This window comes from Phyllopteryx taeniolatus, chromosome 9 (assembly GCF_024500385.1).
Source record: "Phyllopteryx taeniolatus isolate TA_2022b chromosome 9, UOR_Ptae_1.2, whole genome shotgun sequence".
Lineage (NCBI taxonomy): Eukaryota > Metazoa > Chordata > Actinopteri > Syngnathiformes > Syngnathidae > Phyllopteryx > Phyllopteryx taeniolatus.
Window position 1 is genome coordinate 11,339,771 of NC_084510.1, and position 13,106 is coordinate 11,352,876.

At 40.6% G+C, this 13,106-nt stretch overlaps 1 protein-coding gene across 3 annotated transcripts in view; it reads right to left on the reverse strand.

Annotated features, from left to right (window-relative positions):
* Positions 1-13,106, reverse strand: part of LOC133483131 (ataxin-7) — a 52,844-nt gene that overhangs the window by 18,145 nt on the left and 21,593 nt on the right. For all 3 annotated transcript variants that reach the window (XM_061783811.1, XM_061783809.1, XM_061783810.1), the window contains 2 exons: positions 12,167-12,271; positions 2,265-2,556 (listed from right to left, as the gene is read on the reverse strand). In XM_061783811.1, the coding sequence (XP_061639795.1) occupies positions 2,265-2,556; positions 12,167-12,271 (397 nt within the window). The remainder of the gene's footprint in view (positions 1-2,264; positions 2,557-12,166; positions 12,272-13,106) is intronic.

Sequence of the window (13,106 nt, forward strand, 5' to 3'; positions counted from 1 at the left end):
GTGTTCACCTTAACGTCACTTAGGCCTGGTACACAAAAGAATATTTTTCATATCTTAAAAGATTGTTACAGACCCCACACATGAGGATGAAAAATCAGGTATTTAACAGTTTTGGTCATAGTATGTGTGTACTATGCGGAAGCTAATCTCGACACCGAACACCACAGACCAAGATTCCATAACCGATCTAGATACTAGTCGCCAAGAACGAAATCTCGTGTGTTCAAACATGATCAAACAAAAATGAAGAAGACAAAACATAGCAACGCAACGTCGAAGACGACACATAAGACGGGGAATTTGCGGTGCCCTCTGGTCTATTTTTTTAAAACAGAAAAATCCCATCCATCCATCCACTTTCTGAGCCGCTTCTCCTCACTAGGGTCGCGGGAGTGCTGGAGCCTATCCCAGCTATCATCGGGCAGGAGGCGGGGTACACCCTGAACTGGTTGGCAGCCAATCGCAGGGCACATATAAACAAACAACCATTCGGACTCACATTCACACCTACGGGCAATTTAGAGTCTTCAATTAACCTACCATGCATGTTTTTGTGATGTGGGAGGAAACCGGAGTGCCCGGAGAACACCCACGCAGGCACGGGGAGAACATGCAAACTCCACACAGGCGGGGCCGGGGATTGAACCCCAGTCCTCAGAACTGTGAGGCAGACGCTCTAACCAGTCGTCCACCGTGCCGCCGAAAAATCCCAAAATAATAAATAAAAATAAAAATAAATAAATAAACTTGGCTTCCCACGCTACCCGCTCCTCCATTTCTGAGGTTCGCCAGACTTTGTGTTCCAGGTGTGTGAACCATATTATATTACTAGTATGCTTTTATTTTGAAGGCCTGACTTTACAGCAAAAGTGGGCAAACATTTTGGCTGCAAGGTGTTAATACTTAGATTTACTTTTAATGGGAGCAGTCTGTTTTGTTGATCACTTTTTTTTGCCAGTGCATAAAAGTCTGGTGTTAGTTTTGTTGTGGCAATTCTCAGAACACATCTGAGGTGTTCATTACTCTGCTAGGATTTGTAGGATGTTTTGTTGGTGCTCACACACATATGTAGAGCCAAACACCACCAGCATCCTCTGTGCCATCTTCTGGATTTTTGTAAATGTGCCTGCGCTTAATGAAGCATAAAACTCATCCAGTTTGAGAGTTGAACTTCTCTTTTAAAACAATATCACATTGGAGATCAATCAGTGCCATCTGCAGCTCCCGTGGCACTGTTTCAGGGTCTTGTGAGACTGAATATTGGATGGCAGTTTGTCAGATAAAGGTGTTTTGCTGAGCCTGCAAGCTTGATTTTAACTGCTAAGCCGTAGCCATCAGTTCCTGCGTTGACTGGCTGTTAGCATAATCAGCATGCTTGGTAGAAAAGTTATGGCTGATTATATTCCTCAAAAACCCCAATGGTTTCTTAACAAATTAGATATACAGCCTTTGACCGGACTTCAGTGAAAAAGTATTTAGTAGTCCATTCTATATTAAACACTCGGCACTCACTGTCAACTTTTCTTTGGCCCACGCATGGTTGAAGAAGGGTTCAGAGCAGTAGCAGAGTAAAAACAAAACAGACAAAGTCGGGTCAATGTATCACTCTACCTACTGCGCTACCTGGTGGAACCACTGGGCATTACAGGACAGGGCCAGATGAATGCAGTCATGATTTTGATATGATTTGGGTGATTATGTACCAATCTCTGTCGGGCCGGATGTGGCCCGCGAGCCATAGTTTGCCCATCTCTGCTTTACAGGTTATCAGATGTGGTGGGCTGATGTTTCCTGAGTGTTTCCAAAGGGACCGAAGACAGGAGTGTTGTAGAATGGCGATGCCGTCAATACAGACTTGCTTTGAAAAACACCTCGCCCTCCAGTGAACCCACTTATTAAAAATATGACATCTAGTAGTATGTTTGTTTTTATTTATGGTTGCTTCCTTGTTCCCCAGTCAGGTTGCTTCTTGATTGACTACATTCCGATTCACGTCACAATTCATGGATTAATGACTGAGGAGTAATCAGTTTTCCCTACACACGAAGATTTTTTGTCGTAAATATTGAACACTTAAAATTGTCGTCCTTGGTTGGTAACGGGCAAAAGTCGGGACAAAAACCGCCTCATAGTTCTTAAATGTATTCCAGATACTGCAATACAATTATGTCTTTCTCACAGACTGTAAAACACATCAAATACAGAGATTTAAAAGATGATACTGTGTAACTTTAACATCACAACCAGATGTGCATCAAACTTACATCTTGTCCGGCTGCAGCATCCTGAATGGGGGAAAGGGAGGTCTTCGCTGGATGCCTGACACCTTGTCTTTGGCTGGTTTGACTAGTTTGGGATTTGAGGAGGAGGATGTTGCAGAGGGAGAGAAGTTAGATCCAGCAGTTGAGGTTCGGCTAACAATCCCTCCACTAGTCACTCCAGTGAGAGACCCTGAGGCAAGTCCAAGCCCGAGACCACTGCTACTACTCCTGTTTCTTCCCATCAAATGGAACGGCGAGGTGGATGCTGACTTGATGGTAGAATTATGTCTTCTCTCTGGATAAACAGGACAGAGCAGTCTGGTATTAAATACCACCCTAGCAGTTGCTAAAAATCCATTCAAGTCATACTATCATACTTCTCTTGAGTACTACAGCTCCCTCGCACATTCCCCCAAAACTTGCATGTTAGGTTGATTGAAGACTCCAAATTGTCCATAGGCGTGAATGTGAGAGTAAATGGCTGGTGACCAGTCAGGGCGTACCCCGCCTCTCGCCCAAAATCAGAGGGGATAACTTGGATTACCCGTGGCACTAACGAGCACAAGCCACATAGAAAAATGGATGGATAGATATAAACACAGTGATAATGTGCAAATGATTATGAAAGATCAGGAATACTTAGAAGACATTTTGATGATAAATTTTATTTATTTCACAGAGCTTTGCCTTTACATGTGACAATGTTATAAAGCTTTAATTGAACACTAGTCTTCCACAGCCAAGTAGAAAAGCTAGCCGTAATAGGACATAAAAAGCCAGCTCTGACAATACTCAGCAGCATTTCTGAAACAGGAAAACTCAGCCTTAAAATAGAAAGAACCGATAGGTCAGGAGCTTCATTTTCATGCCTGAACTTCTCAGAATAACATGATGAAAGGCACTGTGACAGACAGCAAAAATGGAGATGTTACCGACTAGTGAATGGCAAGTCACAAAGAGAAAGAAATGATTATTACGAACTTGCTTCAAAGGATTTTTTTATTTTTATTTGTATGATGCAGTGCAGTCGTACACTACACTGAGATGTGCATCTGTGACCGTGTCACCCAAGCATCGGCTTTTGTCATTTGTTAGTACTTGTGTTTACATTTTAATATTGAACATTTTTTTATTTTACACTTGTAGGACAGTTAAGAATATTCAATTACAACCTAAAAATGGTCTGTGTAAAGTTTTTTTATGACATCAGTTTGACTACCGAACGGATTATTTTATTATTATTTTCTGTTCAAACATTTGTTTGTCAAAATCAAAACAAAATTGGTCAACCAGCAGCCCAGCACAGATTGTATTCAAGAGGTTCCACAACAAAATCAATGGAAAATTATTTATCGATGAATAAATTAACTAAACCAGCTCATATGCCTGTACTGTATATTAAAATTACTTGATTAATAAGATTGAGGACTGTATTAAAATTTTACAGCTCCAAATATAAAATGTAACTGCAACGGTTTAAAAATTTTAATGTCATTTTCCTGAAGAAATCACATTTCCATGGTGTGTGTGGCTGACACTAAGAGATGGGTCCCATATTGTGTAATCTGGGGTGGACACATCTAAGATGCTGCACAGCAATTATTTGCATACGGCTCCACTGTAATTTAGATTTTCCAAATTGCATCTTATTCTTAACTGGTGATCAGACAGCAGCTTTTTTGGCAAAAATAGATGGCTTCTGGTGACATTGAGGGGTCAGACAGTTAAGCAGATACTACTACTGCTGTGCTCTTTAGAGGCAGTGCTCTCCCAAATGTTTTATAATGAAAATAATGACAGCTACCTAATGCCTAGATCTTATTACAGGACTTTAGCCCCGATATTGGCCCAAATAGCTATCGCAGCCGATTTCCTAGATTGGGCACAACAAAACTTCTTGTAGTGTGACATAATCCACAACCAACAATTTGGCCCTATGATAGCCCTATGACGCCAAAATGAAAAGTCTCGCATATTTTGTGTGACATATCAACGACAACTCTCCGAAAGCACACCTTGACGTCGACCAATATGATTGCGTATTGTGACCGGTGCATCACCTCCCGTGCTTGCCGTTGTCAACATTTATTCACGCGCACAAACCAATTTTTACCGAAGCTTTAGAGCAGGGGTGTCAAACTCATTTTAGTACGCGGGCCCCATTCACCCCAATTAGAGCTCAAGCACACCGGACCACAATATTTTTTGCCTTAAAAATCCATAAATAACTATTCAAAATGTTCCCCATTGTTTTTGTGTAAATGATTATAAGTACTTTCAGAAAATATTAACATTAATTCATTGTTATCTTGTTGTAAATGTTGCAAATCATGAGCAGTCTGAAATTTTTAACCAAAATTTATTTCAACAGTATTATGAATCATTGAGCGTGCACCATTCAGTTATGCATCCTTTGTAAATGTATACAAAAAAAAAAATTCAGTTGTGGCAGTGCATATTAAAAAAAAAAAAAAAAAAAAAAAAAAAAAAAAGATTCCAACAAAACAACCTCATTTGAAGTGAAGCTTTTGACTGAAATTTCGTAATATTCATTGTCTTAAAACATTTCTACATTTGGTACTCATTTTTACAGAATTGTAGTGTGAACATGGCAGACCATGTTATATTAGTGTGCTCCTGATACTTGCCATCGTTTGGCCTTCACAAGTGCATCAATGTCATTGAAGTGTTGTCAGTGCACCCTCTAGTAGACAAAATTAGCAACAAGTTACTTTTATTGAAAAATAGCACTGAATATGTTCTTTATCCCCACGGGCCGGATTGGACCCCCTGATGGGCTGGTTCTGGCCCGCGGGCCGTATCTTTGACACCACTGCTTTCCAGCATGATTCGACAGAACGGCGGGATGTTTATGTACAACCGTTAGTGCTAGCACTAACTTGCTAGGCTACATAAAATTTTGTTGCCTGCTTGTGAGCCATATCATTAAAAGTACGTGAACATACCTCAAGCAATCCTTGAATGAACGACTTCTCCAGAACACCACACGTTTTTCCTCATTTTGTTAACCCCCCCCCCCACACACACACACACAGGCACGGCACATTGTTGTCGTCGCCATGGTAACGAGTGTATCCGGTTGCGTTGATTAGACAAGATAAAGCCCAGTGATCGTAAAAGACTGGATGCGGTGGTATCGGAATACATGTTGTGTAGTGTTGCCACTGTCTGCCTGAGATACAGCAAGATTTTAGGCCAGCAGTGTGACAATCGAGAAAGACCACATTTGTCTTGTAGTCTGATCCAGGCATAATGCGCAAAACCCTCTTTTCAATACGGGATACAAGCTGTGGGGAGGTTTCGTCCAAAACCAGTAACACAGAGACGACAAGACGTGCTGCGGTCCCGCTCACGTACAGTTCTCTAATAAAGTGGCCTTAGGGATAAAAATGGCTCGGTCAACCCAGGAGAACTCAATACTTGTCTGAAGGGCTACTTGAACTCACCACAAAAGGAGAGGGGGGGGAAAAAAGATAAAGTTTGGCTGATGTAGTTTGCTTGGAAATTTCAGTTCTTCTCTAGTCTCTGATTTCCACTTTTTAGTTTTGCACACCTTTTTACAACTGTTGCTAACAGCTCGGGCAATCTATTCGAGTCAGTGACCACACAATTTTGCGGCCGCTATATGGGATCTTGGCAAAGATGGCAATCTTAGTAATGCTGCCAATTTTTTGACTCGAGTTTGTTGTCACATTTCTGTCGGGCCAATTATACATTACTCGCGCACTCACTGTAGTAGTCTCGCCACGCTGCACTATTTTTTCATATCTGTTGTTGACCAATATTGGCCACTCATGCCAGAGTAGCATCTGCACCACTTGCACACTGACTGAGGAGTATCTGCAACATTTGCACAATCGACATTGTCCCAGATTATCGCACTACTAGTCACTTTAAAACTGCATACATTCCTTGAAGTCTCGGCGGCCTTTGGACAATGGTCATTGCACCGGACTATTGCTATATTAGTCATTCAAACTGCTCTAATTGCTAGAGGACTCTGAATCTTTTTGCACAATTGTCCAAAAAATACAAAAATAAAAATTAGTACCATTTTTACCAGATTACAAGCAACCTTTTATTGCTCAGTGACTGTTGTTCTCAATGTCTTTATGTCTCAAAAGTATTCTCTGTCAATTTACTGTCTGTTGTCATACTAGAGCGGCTCCAACTACCGGAGACAAATTCCTTGTTTGTTTTTTGGACAAACTTGGCAAAATAAAGATGATTCTGATGCGCAACCAACCCACCAACGGCACACGTAATCTGTTAAGCGTTAACACGCAATTTAGCCCCCGCTAACCACTCTTAGTAAATCAGGTCATATATCTGTGCTCAATCTATGTAAAAGGTGGCTAATAGCTAACTTGAAAGAAGGCCAAAATTGTATTCTCAGCAGGTGAGCTACAAACAAGCTTGTTGCTGATTGCAAAAACACTCCATGGCAAACATACACACACGTTCAAATCAAGGCTTGTTTGCTGGTTATTTAAGATGTAATTTGACCTTTGACCTCTTTTTTAAAAAATCCACAATGCGTCTTGGGCACAACTCAATCACGGGCTCCTGGAGCCTATCCCAGCTATCTTCGGGCAAGAGGTGGCATACATCCTGAACTGGTCGTCAGCCAATCGCAGGGCACATGGAAACAAACAGCCATTCGCATTCACCTTCACACCTATGGGCAATTTAGAGTCTTCATTCAACCTACCACGCATGTTTTTGGGATGTGGGAGAAAACCGGAGTGCCCGGAGAAAACCCACCCAGGCACGGGGAGAACATGCAAACTCCACACAGGTGGGGCCGGGATTTGAACCCCGGTCCCCAGAACTGTGAGGCAGAAGTGCTAACCAGTCGACCACCGTGCTGGCTCCTTCCATATCCTTCTTTTTGTAATTAATGAAAACAAAAACATCACACGAGAACACCGTCACATCCTGAACAAGCTTCCCACCTACTTTGCAACAGCAAAATAATGGCTTTCGTCTGCTCCTACCCTCCATCACCCCCCTGCCACAAACCCACTGTCTTGTCGCCTTGTTTTAGCCCGGTCACAGTCCCTTTCTACAAAACAAATACCACCAATATTGATAGAAAAAAAGAACATCATTCAAAGTCAAAGACAACAAAACAACACCCCCCAGGAACAAGAGGAGTCTTCATATCCTTTTTCACAATGTCAAAGGGTAGGCTCAGTGTTAATGGGAATCCTTAGTTTTGGAACATAAAAATGAATGCAATCCTCAAGTCATAACATCACCATTCTGTCAAACGTATGCAACTCAGTACTAAAACAAATAATCAAAGGGGCATTAGCTTGGAATCAGGGTTTGAGAACATTTTAAGTTTTCTTGCAATGGCATGGAAACATGAGCTTGCCTGTTGCTTGCAGAGACTCCATCCCAACTGACTTGCTACTCTGTATAGAGACTTACCCATGTTGCTCAGCCAAGCCAAGAAATCAAGAAGCCCAAACATCTACCATATTCAGGCCCTCTCCACTACAGTGTGCCACCTAAGGCTATACCAGGATGAGAGGAAAAACCATACTGTATGTCCAGTGTTTATTATAACTGTTTTCTTACTTACTGCTCCCACTAGAAATCTATAAATTAATGTACTCTTTCAGTAGCATATTGTACATCTGAATGTCCCATTACAATCCCTTGATTACTGGGTTTGATTTAACAACCACTATAACACAGTAAATGTACATAACAGTATTTAGATGTGACAGATAGCTTGGTATTTGTCACATTCTTAAAAGACATAAAATTCCAAAATGAGAATATGCCCAAAAAAGGGTATGACTAAGAATGGCTAAGAATATGGGTATTTGGGTGTTACATACAAAATCTGTAATTAATAGGAGCAGATCTCAAGTCATGTGCTATTATACCTCCCTCTTGTGGCTGACCACTAACTGTGGCTGAAGTTGCCATTTTCTAAATATTTAAAATGCATGCATGCAAAGCAAAGATTATTTGTCCATCCATCCATTTTCTATACTGCTTATCCTCATTAGGAATTTTCTTTATTCATAACAGTCAGATTCCATTTTCCGTACTCAATATCAAGCAGATAAATACATTAAAAACTTACAAACCCCAATTCCAATGATGTTGGAACATTGTGTAAAATGAAAATATAAACAGAATGATTTGCAAATCCTTTTGAATGAAATGAGGCTCGATTCAAATCTTGCTAGCATTTTGAAAAACATCATACTCTCCCTTTAAACTCTACCTAACTGACTTCATTTTGTGACACAAACATACAGTAAGTGTGACAACTGCAAACTCAAAAACGCATGAATGCTTTCTCAGGCTCCATACAGAGCAGCGCTGATTTTCTGAATGCTCAACCCAGTGAGCTGATTTTTTTCCAACTTCAGCTTCACCAAAATACACTTAAGAGCCGACAGTGGACATGTGGACAGAGCTCTTTCAAAACCCCTGTTTTTGTGAGGACATCATTTTTACCCAAGAGTTTGGAAAATACAGTGGACATAAAAAGTCCAAACAGCTATTCAAATGCCAGGTTTTTGTGATTAGAAGAAATGAGACTAAGATAAATCATTTCAATAGTTTTTTTTACCATTAATGTGACCTATAACCTGTACAACTCAATTGAAATACAGATGAAATCATTTAGAGAGGGGAAGTAAAAAATTCAGACTGTGGCTGCACAAGCATGCACACCCTCATAACTGAGGATGTGGCTGTGTTCAGAATTAACCAATCATATTCAAGCTCATTAAATGGGAGTCAGCACACATACGCCATATTTTAGAGAGCATCTGATTAACCCCTAATAAAGTTAAGATCTTCTAGTAGGCTTTTCCTGACATTATTTTGTCATATGTATCCGCAGAGCTTCTGCAACATCAGAGAGCTCTCATTGTTCAAAGGTATCAGCCAGGAGAAGGGTATAACTTTTTTCCCAAGGAATTACATATACCATGGAACACAGTGAAGACAGTCATCATTTACTGGAGAAAATATGGCACAACAGTGACATTACGAAGAACTAGATGTGCCTCCAAAATTGAAACGAGAAGAAAACAGGGCTGGAAGGCTGGCAAAAGTCAAACACCAACACTGGACAACAAGGAGTTGCAGAAATTTCTGGCAAGTACTGTACTGGCTATTTGAGACATACAACAACAACAATCTCCCGTCTTCTTCATATGTCTGGGCTATGGTGTAAGGTGGCAAGACGGAATGTTTATCGTACAGAGAAAAACAGTTGAAATCGCCCAAAAGCATGTGGGAAAATGTGTTATGGGTCAATGAAACCAAGTTTAAACTTGTTGTCAATAATTCCAAAAGGAGAATACACCTACAGTGAACTATAGTGGTGGGAGCATCATGCTTTAGAGCCGTTTTTTTTTCAGCTGGTACTGGGGCCTTAGTCAAGGTGGAGGGAATTATGAACAGTTCCAAATACTGTACTCGTAACCAAATGTCAAAACCTTCAGGCTTCTGGTAAATAGTAAGAAATGTGTTAGGAAAAGTCTACAAGAGCATATGAAGTTCATTTTGGGGTTAATCAGAAGCACTTTTGATGGTGGCAGTTGTGATGACTCCCGTTTAACATGAGTTTATATGTGACTGGTTAATTCTGAACACAGTCATATCTTCAGTAATGAGAGTGACGAAAATATTTAGTTTTTCTCAATTGAGTTGCACAGATTATATAGGTCAAAATGGTGGAAAACAGTTTGATTGATTTTGGGCCCCATCCACATGGAAACTGAGCCGATCTTTTTCTTTTATTACAGTTTCCCGTAAACACAGAAGCATTTAAAAATAATGTGCCTAGCCACACAAAGACTAGGGTTGGGCATCGAGAATCGAGAACCGTTTGGAACCGGGACTAACGTTCCTGTTCTCCAGGAACTGTTCAAATTAAAAAATTTAGGTTCCCAGTTTCAATGCCTAGTCCTCCAGCCACAAAGAAGAAGTGGCTAAAAGCAATGAAGAAGCAGTGTAAACCAATTAAGAACGCGCACGGTGATGTGCTTGTGCCTAATGGCGGCGGCGAACAAAAGTGTGTCTTAACTTTGTTAAAATGAATGACCAATCGCCTCAGTGCAACACTTGAAATAAGATTATATTGTGCAAAGGAGGCTTTCACGATGCGTCTAAGGTGCTCCGAGCCTCAGCCTACACCGCGCGGAGCTTCAGTCAAGTCAACTCTCAGTCAACTGGGTGAGTGAAACAATAAAATACATCTATGCCAACATTGAAACAGCTAACAAGGTAAACGGTTGGTTGCACTTTAGCACTAATGGTTTTTAGCATTTTGTTTCATCTTCAAACCAACGTAAGCTTAACAATGTGCTGAAACTTAAAAATAACTATTTTTAACAATGCTATATTATATTTAACTTTTAGCTGAAACATTAATTAATCAATATTAAGTCAATTGGGTTAGTTCCTCACACATTGCCTTTTAGTTCATAGGTTTGATATTGATACTGGTTATAAAGAACCTCGAGTGAAATGTTCATTTTAGTCTATGTTGCGGGCTGCTAAGAAAATGAATGTTCATAATTTGGACACCCTTTATTTAAACCATGCAAACTGCTTTGACCTAGCCCCCTAAAATAATTGGATTAGAGAATTGTTTGGAACTGGAATCGAACTAAGGAATCGGAACCGGGATCGCTCAAATTCAAACGATGCCCAACCCTAACAAAGATGCTGAAACACTAGTTTATACACCTGCCTTGAAGTGGTGCTGTAGCGCTACCACAGAAAGTCACCTAAAACAAAGAATAACAACTCCATGCGACGTAAAAATACTCATGACAAAGAAAAAACAAGCATGATAGGAAGACACTCGTGATGATTGACAACCAGGTAGAACTTCTGCTTCAAAACGAAAGCCCAGATCACTGCCAAGGTATAGAACATCCAACACGTTGATGCAGCATTGTTTTTTGTTGTTGATGGTCATGCGAGAATTGGGACAACCATGTCATCGTTTTAGGAAAGATGTGTACAGTATGTGTTGTACGAGGGCAGCGTTTTGAGAGCTATGCAATCTGAGACCCGGTTTGAAAAATGATCGTTTTCATGCTCCCAGAACCCCGGCTGCGTGTGGACAAAACGTCAAAACGATAAAGACCTTTCCCGATACACTTAAACATGTTTCTGTGTGGAATGGACCTTGATCTCATTTTTGTATATCATCACAAAATCCTGGCACTTGAACAGGGGTGTGTAGATTTTTTGTCCACTGTACATCTTGAAAATATTTATGTACGGCCATTTCAATAATCTGTAAATTTTTTTAAGCGCTCTATCACAATTGTCTATTTCTGATCCTCTACATCATACACAATAATTTTTGATACCTCAGGAATAGTCAAAGTGTTTGAAACATACAGTACACCATTTATAGATTGACAAACTTGGAAAACTGAGCTGTGTTCTGTGTTTAAAAAAAAAAAGTAGTACATCACTTGTAGGACAGAGAACTGTATCAAATATTAACAGGGGATTTGGATACACGCATACATGCACGCACGCATGCACACACGACAGAGCGTTAAGTAAATAAATCAAAGTTGCTGGTGCCCTCTCTCAGGTTTCAGTGTAAGGAGGTAAAGTGGGGGAGATGGTAAAAGGAGAGGAAAGAAATACCACAGAGTGTGCCAATGTAAGAAATGTCCCCGTCAGCAATGCTGAAGTGGCAGTGGCATGCAAAAGCTTACTATTAAATTATTTTCAGATTTATTGTCTCTATTTATGGTATTCCTTTTGAATAAAACATCACTATCACACATTAAAAACACCCAAGAGTCTCCCTGAGGAACGTCTCAGAATAAAGAGAGAGCGCTGTTCTTGACAGAACATTTGTCTACAAGACTTACCATAATGTGCTTGGAAGGCTTGGGGCTTGACTACTTGACTACAGTGGCTGCACATCACCAGGTAGAAGTCATCTTGCGCGGGATACTGGCCAAATAAAGGCATATCTATGCACAGGGGAAAATCTGATTGTTAGGGTACAAGTCATAAAGAAAACTATACATCTGTGTTAACAGCTCAAACATACAAAAGACATACAGTGGGTAGGGAAAGTATTCAGACCCCCTTAAATTTTTCACTCTTTGTTATATTGCAGCCATTTACTAAAATCATTTAAGTTAATTCTTTCCTCATTAATGTACATACAGCACGCCATATTGACAGAAAAAAATGGAATTGTTGAAATTTTTGCAGATTTATTAAAAAAGAAAAACTGAAACAACACACAGCCATAAGTATTCAGACCCTTTGCTGTGACACTCATAATTAACTCGAGTGCTGTTCATTTCTTCTGATCATCCTTGAGATGGTTCTACACCTTCATTGGAGTCCAGCTGTGTTTGATTATACTGATTGGACTTGATTAGGAAAGGCACACACCTGTCTATATAAGGCCTACCAGCTCATAGTGCATGTCAGAGCAAATGAGAATCAGGGGGTCAAAGGAACTGCCTGAAGAGCTCAGAGACAGAATTGTGGCAAAGCACAGATCTGGCCAAGGTTACAAAAAATGTATGCTGCACTTAAGGTTCCTAAGAACACAGTGGCCTCCATAATCCTTAAATGGAAGACGTTTGGGACGACCAGAACCCTTCCTAAAGCTGGCTATCCGGCCAAACTTAGCAATCGGGGGAGAAGAGCCTTGGTGAGAGAGTTAAAGAAGACCCCAAAGATCACTGTGGCTGAGCTGCAGAGAATCAGTCGGGAGATGGGAGAAAGTTCTAGAAAGTCAACCATCACTGCAGCCCTCCACCTCCACCAGTCGGGGCTTTATGGCAGAGT